Source organism: Dromaius novaehollandiae, chromosome 28 (assembly GCF_036370855.1).
Source record: "Dromaius novaehollandiae isolate bDroNov1 chromosome 28, bDroNov1.hap1, whole genome shotgun sequence".
NCBI lineage: Eukaryota > Metazoa > Chordata > Aves > Casuariiformes > Dromaiidae > Dromaius > Dromaius novaehollandiae.
In genome coordinates, this window is record NC_088125.1 from 5,255,666 (window position 1) to 5,270,603 (window position 14,938).

Genomic DNA, 14,938 nt, shown 5'->3' on the forward strand with positions numbered 1-14,938 from the left:
CAAGCTGGCGGGACAGCGGAGGGGACATAGCAGGGACAGGGCAGCGCACAGCCCTAGGGAATGGAGACTGCCAGGCCGAGGCACAAGTTGCACTTCTTTTATTTGGTCTCTCCAGCTTTAAAAGGTGTCATTAGAAAAGAAAAAGCCTAGGGAAACAGTGACCTTTGAAAGGGAAACAGGAAGATGGACGCGAGAAGGGGAAAAAAGGGGGATAAGCTGCAACCTGCTTTCACCCCACCCTTAAAAAACAGCTTAAAAACCTGCAGAAAAAGCAGAAAACTAAACACAAGGAAGCCCAGAGGGAGCAGGGCCTGCAGCCCCCTGCTTCCCCAGAGGGCTGGGATACACTAAGGGCACGAAGAGCCTCTCAGTCCTCCTCTTCCTCCTCCTCTATGTGGCGAACGCGCTTCCGCCGGCTGAGGGGCTGCGGCTCCTCGTCCTCCTCCCCGTGGGGCCCAGCGTGGGCCGGGCCAGGACCTGCAGGGGCAGAGAGGGTGAGGGGGGCCGGGAACCCCAGCACCACACTGTGCACGGGGGGGGCACAGCCCTGCCTTCCTCCCAGCCCTCCTGCAGGGCAGGGCCGTGCCAGAGGGGCTGGGGGACCCTGGGGGGGGCCGCGAGCCCCCGAGGAGGTGCTGTGTTACGTGGAGGAAGCAGGGGCCCAAGCTCACCCAGGCTTGGGGTGTCCTCGTCGTCACTGTCCATCTGCCACCTCCGCTTGGTACCGGCCTGCGCCGGGCCGGGCTCATCCCTGTAGCAATGGGGACAGGGGTTAGAGGGGCACGGGGCTGCCCCCCCTCACACGGGGAGAAGCCAGGAGCCAAGGCCACGCTGCTGCCCTCCCCAAGCTGGGACAGGACCCAGGCGTCTGGGGCGGGGGCACAGCGAGAGCCCCCCTTCTCACCTCTCCGACTCCAATCCTGGCGATGCCGGTGGCCGCTCCGCTGAGAGGGACAAGGGAGAGCGCAGATCAGGGCTGGTCCTGGCACCAGGAGGGCCCCAAGCCCGCCCCCCCCCCCCCCGCCCGGTCCCAGCGCCTCACCTGGAGCTGGGCCCTGGGGGTGCGGCGGTGCCGAGAGCTGCCCCGGGGGGCTCCGTGGGGAGCCCTGGGGCCGGGGTCCTTGGGGGTCGAGGGAGGCGGCGGCGCGGCGGAGCTGCTGAGGCGTGAGGGCGGCCGGGATGCGCCAGAAGGACTCCTGGGCGAAGAGGGGAGATGCTGCGGGGCCGGGCCATGCCGTGCCCGGGGCCGCGGGGGGACGGGTGCGGGGGTCTCACCTGCTCGCTGGCGGGGGGCCGGAGCCCCAGCTTCCGCAGCAGGGCCTGGAAGCGCCTGTCCTCCATGGCATCCTCGTTGTCCTCCGAGAGCGGCACCAAGGGCACGGGGTGGGACACGCCTGGGCGCAGAGAGCACCGTGAGCCCGGCCCCGGCCCCCGGCCCCCAGCCCCCAGCCCCCGCTCACCATCCTCCTCGCGGTCCCCTGCCGTCCGCTTCAGGTAGGTCTCCAGCCACTGCAGGGGCCCAGCCAGGCCTGCGGACACAGGGAAGCCGAGACAGGATCCATCCTCCCGGAGCCAAACGCAAACCAGAGCCGCAAACACCCTCAGCCCCCACTCACCTTCCTGCCACAGGCGCTGCACCAGTCCCTGCCCGGCCCCGTCCTCAGGCACCCAGTGCTCCTCCTCAGGGCCTTCCTCAGCGTTGTCCTCTTCCTCCTCTTCATCACTGTCCCCTTCTTCTGCTGAGCTGTCCCGGGCGGGTGCCCCCAGGGGCTCCATCTCATCCTACCGAGGACCAGCTTTGCCTCTGAGCACCCGCCTGGGGTGAGGCTCCCCCCTCGCCCTTCCTGCACCCCCCTCGTACCGACACAGGGGCACGGCCCTTCCTCCTGCGTTTCTTGTACAGCTCCTTGCGCTCCGACACCAGCCCCAGCCCCAGCAGCTTCTCGACCACGCGGGCCCGGGACCGCTTGGCCGTCAGGTTCTTCATGATGTTTCCCAGGACATCTGCGGGGAGGCGAGGGGTCGGTGTGGGGCGCAGAGCCTGGCCAGACCCCAACCCAGGGCCGTCCTGCCAGGTGCCCACACCCCCGCCCGGCCCCACGCACCGTCCGTGCCCTGGAACTCCTCGAAGAGCCGCTCCAGCTCCTGCTCCTGCACCTGCGTCCACAGCACGATGTGGGTGCCCTTCCTGGGGGGATCACAACGGCTCAGCCCTGCCTCGGAGCTGGGGAAGAACCGGGCACCCGGGACCCCGGCCATCGAACGATGGCATCCTGCCCTGCCCCAGCGCTGCCCCAACCCACCTCTGCCGCGGGAAGTCCTTGGCACTGCCGGCCAGCCCCAGCCGCACCAGCTGGCTCACAACCTGTCTCCGCGTGCGCCCGGGTGCCTGCAGCTGGGCCAGGATGTTTGCGACGACGTCCTCGCCTGGGAGAGCGGGAGGCTGCTGCGGAGGGGCGGGAAGAAGCCCCGGCTGCCCCAGGAGCCCAGCTCTTCCCCCAGACCCCTCTCCCTAGGAACCCCGCGACCAGAGCCGTTACCTTCCACCTCCTTGTACTTCCAGTAAAGCTCTCGCAGCTCTCGTTCCTCCTGGGGGGTCCAGACCGGGGCCCTCCGTGAGCTGGCCCTGGGCAGAGGTGGGGGGATCGTGAGGGGACGGGCAAGGGCAGTGGCAATCCCCTCCCCGGCCCCAGCAGCGGGGGACGTGCTGGGCCCCTCTCACCCCTCGCCCTCCCGCAGCGAGCCGTAGCCCTCCGCCATCTCGCGGGCGATCGCCGGGCTCTTCCAGAAGAGCAGCTCCACGCAGGCTTTCTTGTTGGTGGCCGCCAGCGCAAAGAACTTGCCCAGGATGAACTTGGCCAGAGTCACCAGCTCCTGAGGGGAGAAGGTACGGGCTGGGGGGGGGGCACCTGGGCCCGGCCCCCTCCCAGCAGCAGGGGGGCTCCGGGAGGCAGGGGGAGGCGAAGGCCCCCTCCGACCTGGTAGGCGCCAGCGCAGGGGTCGCTGAGCAGGCGGTTGAAGAGGGAGAAGAGGGAGAGCTGGAAGAGCAGGGCCTCCATGTGCAGGTCGCAGGCCAGGCGGTGCAGCATGCGGGCGACGCAGTGGTTGGTGTGGGCGCTGTTCTGGGCGTAGCCGCGGAGCAGAACCACGTAGGCCCGGATCACGGGGGCGCTGGCAAACCTGCCCCCGCCCCGGACACCATGGGTGAAGCACAGCAGGGACCAGCAGTCCTGCCGTCCCGCCGGGCCTCACCCCGCTCACCGCTTGAGGTAGTCTAGAAAGTTGAACTCCTTCTCTGAGACCCGCACGGTCTCTTCCTCTTCCTCCTCCTCCTCCTCCTCTTCCTCGAGCTCCTCAGGCTCCTCAGCCTCTGGGGGTGCGTGCCCTGTATTGGGGACAGGATTAGTCACCTTAATTACCACGGCATCAAGCCCACAGTCCCAGTCCTGCAGTGGGTCCCCTAACCAGCCTGGGTACTCACGGGGCAGGGGAGCAAAGAGGATCTCTCGCAGGAGGTTGGTCTCTTCAGATGGCTCCACACCAGCGGGGCCAAACACGTCTCCTTCGGGCCACACTTCCCTGCAGGAGAGGCGGACAGCTGGCACCACGTCCCCGCATCCCCGTCCAGGCACGGGGCGGCAGGAGCGCTCAGCTGCGAGGTGCCCTGCCCGGTACCTGGCAGAGCGGAGCAGCCTCAGCGCCTCGGCAGCCCGGCGCCCGAGCAGGCAGTCCTGGATCCGCAGCATGGCCTCCGCGCGCTGCTCCTCCACTGGCGTCTCCGATGCGGCGTCGAAGGGCACCACGTCCTCGGGGAGAGGCACCTCGCCCTGGGGGCAGACACCCGGTGACCCTCTGCCTCGGGGACCTGGTACTTCCCCAGGAGACACCGGTACCCCCCCAGGCAGGCGGGCTCGAGGCTGGATCCTTCCTCTCCTACCTGCACGCAGGCCTGGAGCTGCGGGGCCAGGCTAGCCCAGAGCTCCTCCAGCTCCTCGGGGGCGGGAGGCTGCGCCGCCAGGGCCGCGGGGGCTCGGGGCTTCTTCTTCCTCCGCACACGCTTGCTCTGTGGGGTGAGAAGGCAGTCAGGGCAGAGCTGTGCCCCCTCCCGGGGGCATCCAGCCCCCCACCACGAGGGTATCCATCCTCTGGTGCCTGGGAGAGGGTCCCCGGACCCGCAGCCCACCTGCACAACGAGGCCCGCGCGCCCCCGGCAGAAGCGCTCCAGCATGCGGAGGAAGAGATGAGCCGTCTCCACCAGGTCCCGCAGGAAGCTGCGCGGCTGCTTCGTCTCATCGAACTTGCGGAAGAGGGCGAGGAAGAGCTCCCGGTACTCCATCAGGTAGAAGATGTTATCTAGGGGAAAAGGGATCAGCCAAGAACTAGGAAAATGGGACAGAGAATGGAGTCTGTAGCAGAAGGAACAGACAAACTCACTCTTGATGATCTGGCTGCTGTCCCGCACAGCCTGCTCAGGCGAGCGGTCCATCTCCTGCACCGTCCGCAGCAGCTCCTGGTAGGCCTTCAGGGCCAGGTGCATCCTGGGCGGGCACGGCATCAGCCCAGGGCACGGCGCTGCCCGGCAGCTCCACGGCCAGGACGGGACCGGGCGTCCACGCGGCACGTACTCACCTGCGGGCCCAGGTCGCAGCCTCCTTCTTGTCCATCAGCGCCATCTCGTAGTAGGAGGTGAGGTTCTGCTCGATGAAGTGAAAGGCACGGACCCCCACCGTCTCCGACACCAGCTCTGGCCGGAACCGCAGGCTCCGGTTGAAGGCCATGAAGAAGGCCGTGGCCCACAGGTAGTAGGTCTCATCGTGCTGCTGAGCCTTCTCCCGAATCAGCTGGTCCTGAGGGAGGCAGAGAAGGGGTCAGCGCCAGGAACAGCGCGCTGGCCGTGCCCCCCAGGGCCGTGCCCCCTCACCTTCACCAGGCACATGAGATGGTTGTAGCAGCCCTCCAGGAAGTCCTGGCAGAACTCGCGCAGGAAGAGCTGGACGTTGCGGGCAGAGCGCCGGGGCGGCTCGGCCTCGCGGGCTGCCAGCCGGCGCTTGGGCACCCTCCGCGCCTCCTTGCCCAGGTCGTGGCTGTAGCTCTTCAGCTGCGGGGGGACAAACACCGACGCTGGCTCACGGCCCGGCGCCGCGGCCTCCCCGTCTCCGTCCCAGCCCCGTCTCTCACGTTGTGCAGGCCCTTGTGGAAGACGACGTCCCGGTCCCCAATTGCCTTCAGGCCCTGGATGACGTAGGAGCCGCCAAAGCGGGAGTGCCTGGGACAGGGGCGTGGGGTGAGCGGAGCCAGCCCCGCGGCACGGGGGCCCCACGCCCTGCCGGCCCCCGCTCACCTGGACGGGCGCTGCAGCGCTCGGCTCTTCTTCTCCGCCAGCTCCCGCTGCCGCAGGGTCTCCAGCTCCCGCGCGTCCTCCCCGCGCTCGGCGGCCGAGCGGCCCTGCCCCACCGCCGCCAGCTGCTCGGGGCTCTGGGGGGGCCGAGCTGTCAGCTCGGGGGCTCCGGGGGGAGCAGGGAGGTGGCAGGTCCCCCCACGTGTCCTGTCGCCCCCCGCCTGGCTCACCTGGTTGCGGAACATGAGGGAGATGATCTCGAGAACGTGCAGGGCCCATTGCTGCTCGGTCTGGGAGCTAGCCAGGAACTTGAGCAGGTCGTCCATGCCGCTGATGTGCAGGGCCCACAGCACCCGGTCGTGGGTGCTGGCGTCGCCGTCCACACCCTGGCGGGAGGGGGCGGATGTGGGGCTCAGCGCGCAGGACGCCGGGGCCCCCAGGCAAGCCAAGGGGCCATCGTGGCCCCGGGCTGGGAGGGGATGGGGCAGCAGCCCTGCAGGGGCTGGGTGCTGCCCCCAGCCTCATTCTCCGGGCTGCAAGGGGGCCAGGCACGCAGGAGAGGCCCCCGTCCCGGTACCTGCTCCTCCGCGGGGTCCGGGGGCACGTGCAGCACGTTGCGCACCAGCAGCAGGATCCTCTCGATCAGCAGCGTGTCTTCCTCCTGCCGCTGCTCCCAGTCCTGGGGGCGACAGGGCCGTGGGGGGCTCCCTGGGGCACCCGGCTGCTCCCCCCCGGCACCCAGTCCCCGCTCCGGAGGGACGAGACGCCCAAACTGAGGGAGCTGCTGGGGGAAACGGGACTCACCAGCTGCAGCAGGTTGTAGAGTTTCTCACTGAGCACCCCGAAAACCTTCTCGCTGGCAAAAGCCTAGAGAAAACTTAGCGTCAGGGCCTGGGGCATCACACACACACACACACACACACCCCCCGCAGAGCTGCGCCGGGGCCCCCGCTCCCCGTGGCCGGGACGCACCTCTTTGTAGGCCTGCAGGTAGGACACGACCTGGAGGAAGTGGTGCCGGGAGGCGGCGTCCTGGGGCACTTTGCCGAAGCAGAGCAGAGCCGGCTGCGTCAGGTTCACCATCAGCCTGGGGGGGCGGGGGGCGGTGGGGCCCTGCTCCTCGGGGAGCCCCTCTCCGCAGGGCCCCCCCGCCGGGCCCCCCCCCGCCGGTACCTGACCACGGCGTCAAAGAGCGCCTTGTCCCGCGGGTGCTGCACCAGGATGGGCAGCAGGTCGTTCTGCAGGATCTGGGCGGCCCCCAGCTGCTGCCGGACGTCCCGGGTCTCGTCCTCATGGCGCAGGTACCGGATCAGGTCCTTGACGCTCTCTGCGGGGAGGGGCGGCGCGGGGACCGTGAGCCCCCCCGCCGCCGCCCCGCCGGGCCCCCCGCTCGCCCCACCGCCTACCCAGGCAGTCGGGCTCCCTGTGGTAGACGTCGCCCTCCAGGTAGCCCAGGGCGCTGCAGGTGGCCAGCAGCTCGCAGTTCATCATGTACAAGTCCATAAATCCGGGCCGGCCGGCGGGGGGGGGACGGGGGTCCGCGCAGGGTCCGCAGCGCCTTCGGGGCGGACACGGGCGTCAGCACCGCGCGGGAACCCGGGGCACCCTCCCGCCCCGGTACCGGACCCCCACCGGGTCCCCCCGAGCTCAGTACCGGAGCACCACTAGGGTCGTCCCCCCCCCGGCACCAGGGTACCGCTAGGGTCCCCCCCCTCCACCCTCTGTACCGGGGCGCTGGCTAATCCTAGACCCCCACCCCCGGTACCGGGGTGCCGCTGGGCCCCCCCCGCCCCCGGTACCGGCCACGGCAGCGCCGGGTCTCTCCAGCCCCCGGTACCGGCGCATCAGCCGGTCCCCAGGGCACCGGTCGGTCCCCTCAACCCCAGCCCCGGGACACCGCCGGGTCTCTCCCGGCCCCGATACCGAGGCTCAGCTGGTCCCGGTCCCCCCCGCAGCACCGCCACCGGGGCACAGCGGGCCCCCCCAGCCTCGGGGCACCGCCGGTCTCCTGCCCCAGGGCACCAGCCCGTCCCGGTGCTCCCCGGCCCCGCCGCTCTCACCGCCACCGCCGCCAGTCGCCGCCGCCCGCGCCGCCGCCGCCCGCCCTAAAAAGGCCGCGGGGCGGGGGCGGGCGGCCGTTATGCAACCGCCCCACTTCCCGCAACCTACTTTCCCCGGGGCCGCGGCGGGGAGGGACCCAGGCGCCCCGCTCCGCCCCGCCCCGCACCGCCGCGCGCGCCGCACGCTCCTCGCCCGGTTCTCCCGGTCCCGCCACCCCTGCGGCGCCCGAGCCCGCCCGCGGGCTTAAAGGGGAAACGCCACCCAGAGCGGTCGGCGGTGGGGCCAGCGCTCCTCTTGCCTACCTCGCTGCTCGGTGCGGCGGGACCGAGGCGGCCCGGCTCCCTGAAGCCCGCTCCCATTGGGCACCGCACCCGGGCGCCCCGGCTGCCCCGAACAGGGCGGTACTGCCGCCCCTTCCAGGGGCCGCTCTAGGGAAGGGAGCGCCGGCGCGGCATTGCCCCTTTAACAGAGGCGGCGGCTCCGCCCCCCGCGGCGGGGCGGGGCGGGGCTTCCCGCCGGCGGCGCGCGACTGGCCCGTCCCGCCCCCCCCGCGGGACTCCCGTCACCCCCCGCGCGGTTGCCGGGGCGACGCAGGCCGGTGCCCGGTGCCCGGTGCCCGGTGCCCGGTGCGGCGGGGCGCGGGCCACGGTCGAGAGCGGTTACCAAAATAAAAGAGCAGGTTTAATTCACTGAACACAGGAGCGGCGGGCGGCGCCGCGCCGCGCGGAGGACGGGCCGGGCCGCCACCGGCACCGGCTGCGCGTGCGGCCTCCCGCGATGGGCGCCCGGCCCCGGCCCCCGGGAGCGGGGCCCAGCCCGCGGCGACGCCCCCCTCGCCCCCGCCCCGCGCGGAGCCGGCCCGGCCCGTTCCTCCGCGAGAGCCGCCAGGCCGCGCTGCACCGCAGCACCGGGGGACCCCAGCACCGGGGCTCCCCAGCACCGGGGCTCCCCAGCACCGGGGGCTCCCCGGGAACCGGATCTTCTCCTCGGGGCCCTGCCGGGTGTCGGCACCGCACACACACGCACACACACGCAGGGCCCGGGCGGGCGCGGGGGGCTGCCGGGGGCCGCGCAGGCGGAGGCCAGCCGGGGCGGGGGGGGGGGGGGGGTGTCCTTCCCGCCCTCCCCCGCGGTAAAACCAAGCGGAGCCCCGGGCGGCCCCATCACTGCAAAGTAAAGGAAAGTCCCCGGAGCAGGGAGAGGGGCAGAGCTAAAAGCCGCCGCTGCCGCCCCGGCGCGCAGGCCGCCCCCGGGGGCCGGGGCGGGGGGGCGGCGGCACGGGCGCCCCCCGCTCCTACAAGCACTGCGTCTTCAGCTCGAGGGGCTCCGCGGGCGCCTCGCACGGCACCTCCGCCTCGGGCGCCGGCTCGCCCTTGAGGATGGCCAGCCGCTCGGCCAGGCTGCGGGGCCGCGGTGCCAGCACGAAGTCGTAGAGCAGGCCGGCGAGCAGGCCGCCCAGCAGCGGGCCCACCCAGTACACCTGCGGGGGCAGCGGGGGGGGAATCCGCCAGGGCTCCCCCTCCTCGGGGTCCGGCGGGGCCGTGGGGCGCCCGACCCTGGGGAAGGGGCCGGCGCGACCAAGGGGCACCCACGTCCCACCCAGCCCCACCGAGGGGGTATCAGGGGGGCCTTTTGCACCCGCCCGCACAGCTCTGAGCATGGCGGTGGGGGGGTTCTGGGAGGGGGCTGCCCACACCAGTGGCTCTGGGTGGATCCAGCAGCTGGTTCCCCTCGGGATGTGGCTGGGCCTGGACCAGGATGTGGCTGGGCCTGGGATGCGGCTGGGGCTGGACTGGGATGCAGCTGGGGCTGGGATGTGGCTGAGGCTGGACCAGGACATGGCTGGGGCTGGGATGCGGCTGGGGCTGGACTGGGATGCAGCTGGGGCTGGGATGCGGCCGGGGCTGGACTGGGATGCAGCTGGGGCTGGGATGAGGCTGGGATGCGGCTGGGGCTGGACTGGGTTGCAGCTGGGGCTGGGATGTGGCTGAAGCTGGGCTATGGCTGAGGCTGGACCAGGATGCAGCTGGGGCTGGGATGAGGCTGGGGCAGGACCGGGACATGGCTGGGGCTGGGACGTGGCTGGGGCTGGACTGGGATGCGGCTGGGGCTGGGATGCGGCTGGGGCTGGACTGGGACGCGGCTGGGGTCGGACTAGGGCAGGGACGTGGGGTGCCCCAGCCCCCCCGGCCCCACTTACCCAGTGGTTGGTGAAGTTGCGGGTGATGACGGCGGGGGCGAAGGAGCGTGCGGGGTTCATGCCGGCTCCCGTGTAGTAGATCTGCAGGAGGCACAGGGGGGTGGTGGGCTGCCCGCCGCTGGGGGCAAACGCGGCCAGGAGGCACGCGAACGGCCCGCTAACGAGGGCCCCCAGCGGCCGCTCTTACCCCGAAGAGGTGCCCCAGGGTGAGGGAGAAGCCGACGGCCAGGGCCACAGAGCCCAGGCGGCCGTCACGGCGCTCGTCGTAGCTGGCGAAGACGCAGAGCACGAACTGCATGGTGAGGATGAGCTCCACCGCTGTGCCCTGGCCCAGGCCCACGCTGGGGTGCAGCTGCGGGGGCCGGGGGGGGGGGTCAGTGCCTGCGCAGAGCCCCGGTGTCCGGGCAGGGGGAGTGAGAGCCCCCCCCGGGCCCTGCTGGTAGTGAGCACCCCGAAGAGCCAGATCCCCGTCTGCCCCGGCACCCCAAACCCGCAGCAGCCCCAGGCATCGTCCCCATTTACCCCAAGCCCCTCCTGGGCCCCCAACAACCCCCCACATCTCCCCCCCATCCCCACGGCACCCCAAAGCCCTCCTGATCCCCCAATCCCCCATTAACCCCCCACATCACCCCCAGATACCCCAAACCCTTCTTTATCCCGAACCCCTCCTGGCACCCCAATAACCCCCCCATATCACCCCCAGCCCCAGATACCCCAAATCCCTCCTGATCCCCCCAGTAACCCCCACATCACCCCCAGTCCCACGGCCCCCCCAACCCCTCCCGGCCCCCCCCGTTCCCCCCGCACCACCCCGGCCCCACTCACCGCGCTGAGGCCGAGGGTGCCGCGCACGGCGGCCGGCGTCACCCCGTAGAGCACCCCGGCGCCGGCCAGGGCGCCCAGCAGCTGGGCCAGCAGGTAGCCCAGGGCGCGGGCCAGCGAGAGCTGCGCGGCCAGCAGGAAGGCCACGGTGACGGCCGGGTTGATGTGGCCCCCGCTCACGTGGCCCAGGGCCTGCACCAGCGTGGCCTGGGCCAGCCCAAAGGCCAGGGCGGCCCCCAGGGCGCCGGGGGGGCCCGGGGCCCAGCGCAGCGAGGCCCCCAGCCCCAGCAGCACGTAGAGGAGGCTGCCGAGGAACTCGGCGAAGACGGCCCTCCAGAAGGAGGCCGAGCGCACTTCCCGCATGGCCTGGCCTGGCCCGGCCCGCGCCGCACCCGCACCCGCACCCGCACCCGCACCCGCACCCCGGCCCTCGCCTGCCGCTGGCCCTGCTGCCCCCTCTGCGGGGGCCGCCCCCGGGGCCGCCTTATAAACCCCCCCCCCCGGGGCAGCCCCGGGGGTGGGATCCCGCCGCCGCCCCCCCTGTTAACTGCTTCGCTGCCCGGGCCGGGCGCTGTCTGGGCTGTGCGACCTGTGTGCCCCCCGCTGCCATGGGGGACCCCCCCCCCGAATAGCAGGGACCCCCCCCCCGGAGCTGCACTCTGCCCCATAGCAGCCCTCATGCAGCCCCCCCATTTTGGGGGCACCATGGGCCGGCACTGCAGGGACCTCCCCCCCTACCTGGTACTGGGAGCACGGTGGGGCGATGCTGTGCAGACACCTTGGTTCTGGGGGGGGGGGGGGGAATGCTGCAGGAACCCCCCGGTTTTGGGGGTGATGCTACGGGAACCCCTGGTTTTGGGTGCACCGTGGGGTGACACTGTGCCCCCCCCCCCCGGTTTTGGGGACACTGCTGCGGAGACCCCCCCCAGCACCCCCCCTCCCCGTGCTCGGCGGGAGGGCTGTTGGCAGCAGGGTTATTCAGCCCAGCTTAGCGGGCGCTAATGCTGCGGCCGGGGGGGATTAGGGACGGCCCCAGCCATTGGCGCGGGGCGCAAATCTGCCAGGGCTGCAGAGGCCGGGACAAAGCGCTTTGCTGCGCTCAGCACCCCGGGGGGGCCCGGCTGCCCGCTGCCCCCGGCTGCGCGCGGGGCCCCGGTGGGGGCAGCTGGGGGGAAACCGAGGCACCAGGCAGCGGTGGGCGCAGGGGAAGGACCCTGGCCTCCAGGACCCCCCACCCCGAACCTGGTGGTTTTGCAGCCGGCTGAGCCCCCGGGCGCAGAGCTGCCCCCCCAGCAATGCTCGGCACCGTCTCCGACACCAAAGCCACGTTTAATCCCGGCGGAGGGAGGGGGCACATCTGGACACGGCCCCCAGTCCCTCCTTGCCCTGCTGGGGGGGTCCTGGTCAGCAGCGCAGGGGGGTCACTGTGCCACCCCCCCCCATGAGGGCCCCCCGGGGCCGGGCCGGGGGGCTCAGGGCATGCCCTGGCCCCGTGTGGCCAGGGGGCCCGGGGGCGACGAGGGGGCCGGGCTGGGTGGTCTCCGCCAGCGCCACGTCGCGGCAGCTCAGGCAGGCGCCCAGCCTCTCCCGTGAGCCCAGCCAGCACCGCTCCCAGCACCGGGCCCAGCCAGTACACCTGGGGGGGACACGGGGGGTGGGGGCTGCCGGGGGCGCCGGGGACAGGGCGCTGGGGACCTGTCCCAGGGACACCGGGAGACGCACGCCAGGGATGGGGGGACCTTTCCCAGGGATGGGGGGACTGTGGGAGCCACGCCAGGGATGGGGGGACCTTTCCCAGGGATGGGGGGACCAGGGGAGCCATGCCAGGGATGGGGGGACCTTTCCCAGGGATGGGGGGACTGTGGGAGCCACGCCAGGGATGGGGGGACCTTTCCCAGGGATGGGGGGACCAGGGGAGCCATGCCAGGGATGGGGGGACCTTTCCCAGGGATGGGGGGACTGTGGGAGCCACGCCAGGGATGGGGGGGACCTTTCCCAGGGATGGGGGGAGCGGGGGAGCCATGCCGGGGATGGAGGGGGCCTTTCCCAGGGATGGGGGACCATAAGGACCCAAAACGGGGACGGGAGGGGGTGGAGTGGGCACCATCCCAGGGCGGAGGAGCTGTCTGATGCGTGGGGGACCTGAGGACCCACACCGGCGGGGGGGGGGGGGAGCTGTCCCAGGTATTTCAGGACAGGAGCCCTGCACCAAGGATGGGGGGACTAGGGGGGCCTTTCCCAGGGCTGTGGGGACCCACAGCAGGGATGGGGGAGCTGTGGGAACCCGCGCTGGAGCTGGGGGCACCCGCCCCCCCCCGGCTGGGGGCTCGGTGCAGGACCCCGGGGTGCCGACGACTCACCCAGTGGTGGTCCCGGATGCCGGTGACGATGGCCGGCCCCAGCGAGCGGGCCGGGTTCATGCTGCCCCCCGAGAACGGCCCCTGCCCAGAGCAGGGGTGACGGCCAGGCCCAGGTGCCCGGTGCCCGCGCGGGGCTGGCCAGGGCAGGGGTCCTTACCGCGGCCAGGGCGCCGGCGGCCACGGCGCTGCCCAGGGCCAGCCCATCCTGGGGGACCGGCCGGTCGGCCGCGGCGAAGGCAGCGAGCGCCAGCTGGAAGGTGGCGAAGATCTCCCAGCCGAGGGCCTGCCCCGCCGTCCCCACAGTGCCCACCTGCCACAGACCCGGCCTCAGCCCCCCGCCGCCGCCGGGGACCCAGGCGTCCAGGCCGGAGCAGGGGGCCGGGGCCGCGCTCGCCCTGGTGACGAGGCCGGCGTCATCCGGCAGGGCCAGGCGGGCTGCAGCGGCGTCCAGGAGGGCCCCGGTGCGCTGGGCCAGGAGCCCGGCGGCCCCACGCAGGGCGCCCAGCTTGCGGGTGCAGAGCAGGGCCAGGGTGAGCGCCGGGGCCCGGGGGCCACCGAGGCGCCCAGCACCACCCCCACGAAGATCAGTGTCGCCACCGCCTCCGCCAGCACCCCCGGCCAGAAGCACCCACTCCGCAGCTCCTGGGGGCACAGGGGGTCCGGGTGTCACCACAGCCAGCGCCATGGCAACGGGGCACCACGGTGACCGGGGCCATGGCGATGGGGCACCACAGTGAGGTGCAGCCACAGCAGCAGGGCACCACCGGGAGCGATGAGTGACGGGGAGCTATAGCAACGGGGCGCCACGGGGACAGGGTACCACAGCCATGGGGGAGCCACGGCAACGGGATGCTGCGGTGCCCGGAGCCACGGTGATGGGGCGCTGCGGTGTTGGGGGAACCATGGTGACAGGGTGCCTCGGTGACCAGCAGCACGGTGATGGGGCGCCGTGGTCATGGGGAGCCATGGTAATGGGGCACTGCGGGGATGGGGACCACGGTGATGGGGCGCCACAGCAATGGGATGTTGGGTGATGGGGGGGGTCTTGGCAATGGGGGGTGCCACAGCAATGGGGATAGGTACTGTGGCAACAGGGTCACCACAGCAATGGGGGTCACCATGGCAACAGGGTCACCACAGCAATGAGGGCACCATGGCAACCGTCCTGGGTCAGGTACCACAGCAACAGCTGCCATGGCAACAGGGGGGAGCCCTGGCAATGGGGGTACAGTCCCGGATGTGGGGTCAGGTGCCCCCAGCACAGAGATGGGGGCTGCGTGGACAGGCACGGGGGATGCAGGCGGGAGTCTGGGCCGGGGTCTCCTCATGTGCCCCCTCCCCGGCAGGGAGGGACACCAGGCCATGGCCAGGGACAGCCGGGGCCACGTAGCTCGCAGGGCCTTACCTCCCCAATAGCCATGGCGCAGCTGCGGTGCCGGGAGGAGGGGACGGAGGGTGCCCAGGGAGGGGGCTCCTCCTGCCCCCCCCGGCGTGGCAGCCCTCGGTTTGGGGGGGGGGGAAGCCGGGAAGGCTCTCCGTAGGAGGGAAGGAGCTGAAGCTGGGGCAGGGCCCTGGACACCTGGAGATGCTGCAGGCGCCATGGCAACGAGCGGGGACCCTTTGGGGTGTTGCCACGACGACCGGCACCAGGCAAGAGATGAAAGACGGGATGAAAGGAGAGGGGAGGTGGAGGGGGGGACGCTGGGGAAGGCACCTGCCCACGGAGAGGTGAAGAGGCCCCAGGAGCCAGCCCCCTCATGCACTTGTGTGATGAGCATGCTGTTCTCAGCTGGGTCCAGGGATGAGCCTCACCGTGCCCCACACGGGCCTACGGGAGAGGGCTCAGGCAGCCCGGGGGAGCCCGGGAATGGGGGCAGCTGCCCCTCTGCCCCATGGCTCGCCGGGCACCGGCAGCCCCTGCCAGCTCAGCAGGGCCCCGGCCCCACTCACGTGCTGTGAGTCAGCGGAGCTTTAGTGCCAAAGGCCCTGGCTCAGCACGGGGCGGGGGCGTCCCCCGCCGCCCCGCGTGCTGCTCGCCGCGGCCCTGCTGACGGCCTGCAAAGAGCCAGAACAATCCCTGCTGAGCGGGCGGCATGCAAGGGGCCGGCACGCGGCACCCACGGGGATGGGCATGGGTGCAGGCACGCGCCCCACAGA

General features: G+C 72.1%; 2 protein-coding genes and 1 pseudogene across 4 annotated transcripts; all 3 read right to left on the bottom strand.

Annotated features, from left to right (window-relative positions):
• Positions 1–81: 81 nt before the first annotated feature.
• Positions 82–7,862, bottom strand: TIMELESS (timeless circadian regulator). Of its 3 annotated transcripts, none has more exons than XM_064498664.1 (30): positions 7,702–7,862; positions 6,745–6,896; positions 6,512–6,665; positions 6,311–6,425; positions 6,143–6,205; positions 5,916–6,017; positions 5,569–5,724; positions 5,342–5,475; positions 5,179–5,266; positions 4,922–5,098; positions 4,630–4,847; positions 4,435–4,538; positions 4,184–4,353; positions 3,938–4,063; positions 3,676–3,827; positions 3,482–3,579; positions 3,262–3,385; positions 2,979–3,180; positions 2,723–2,874; positions 2,541–2,626; positions 2,304–2,427; positions 2,106–2,188; positions 1,862–2,004; positions 1,617–1,782; positions 1,461–1,529; positions 1,276–1,394; positions 1,043–1,196; positions 905–944; positions 672–751; positions 82–477 (listed from the first exon to the last, which is right to left on the bottom strand). In XM_064498664.1, the coding sequence occupies exons 2-30, from the start codon at positions 6,839–6,841 to the stop codon at positions 368–370; spliced, it is 3,606 nt and encodes a 1,201-aa protein (XP_064354734.1). In that variant the 5' UTR covers positions 6,842–6,896; positions 7,702–7,862; the 3' UTR covers positions 82–367. The 3 variants fall into 3 exon arrangements, with proteins under 3 accessions (XP_064354734.1, XP_025978536.2, XP_025978537.2); XM_026122751.2 differs by lacking the exon at positions 7,702–7,862 and adding an exon at positions 7,508–7,639; XM_026122752.2 differs by lacking the exon at positions 7,702–7,862 and adding an exon at positions 7,399–7,629.
• Positions 7,863–8,507: 645 nt separating this feature from the next.
• On the bottom strand, positions 8,508–10,784 carry MIP (major intrinsic protein of lens fiber). Its single transcript, XM_064498670.1, has 4 exons — positions 10,425–10,784; positions 9,787–9,951; positions 9,600–9,680; positions 8,508–8,879 (listed from the first exon to the last, which is right to left on the bottom strand). The coding sequence occupies exons 1-4, from the start codon at positions 10,782–10,784 to the stop codon at positions 8,694–8,696; spliced, it is 792 nt and encodes a 263-aa protein (XP_064354740.1). The 3' UTR covers positions 8,508–8,693.
• A 591-nt stretch (positions 10,785–11,375) lies between these two features.
• Positions 11,376–14,201, bottom strand: LOC112980349 (transcription initiation factor TFIID subunit 4-like; annotated as a pseudogene).
• Between the last annotated feature and the right edge of the window lie 737 nt (positions 14,202–14,938).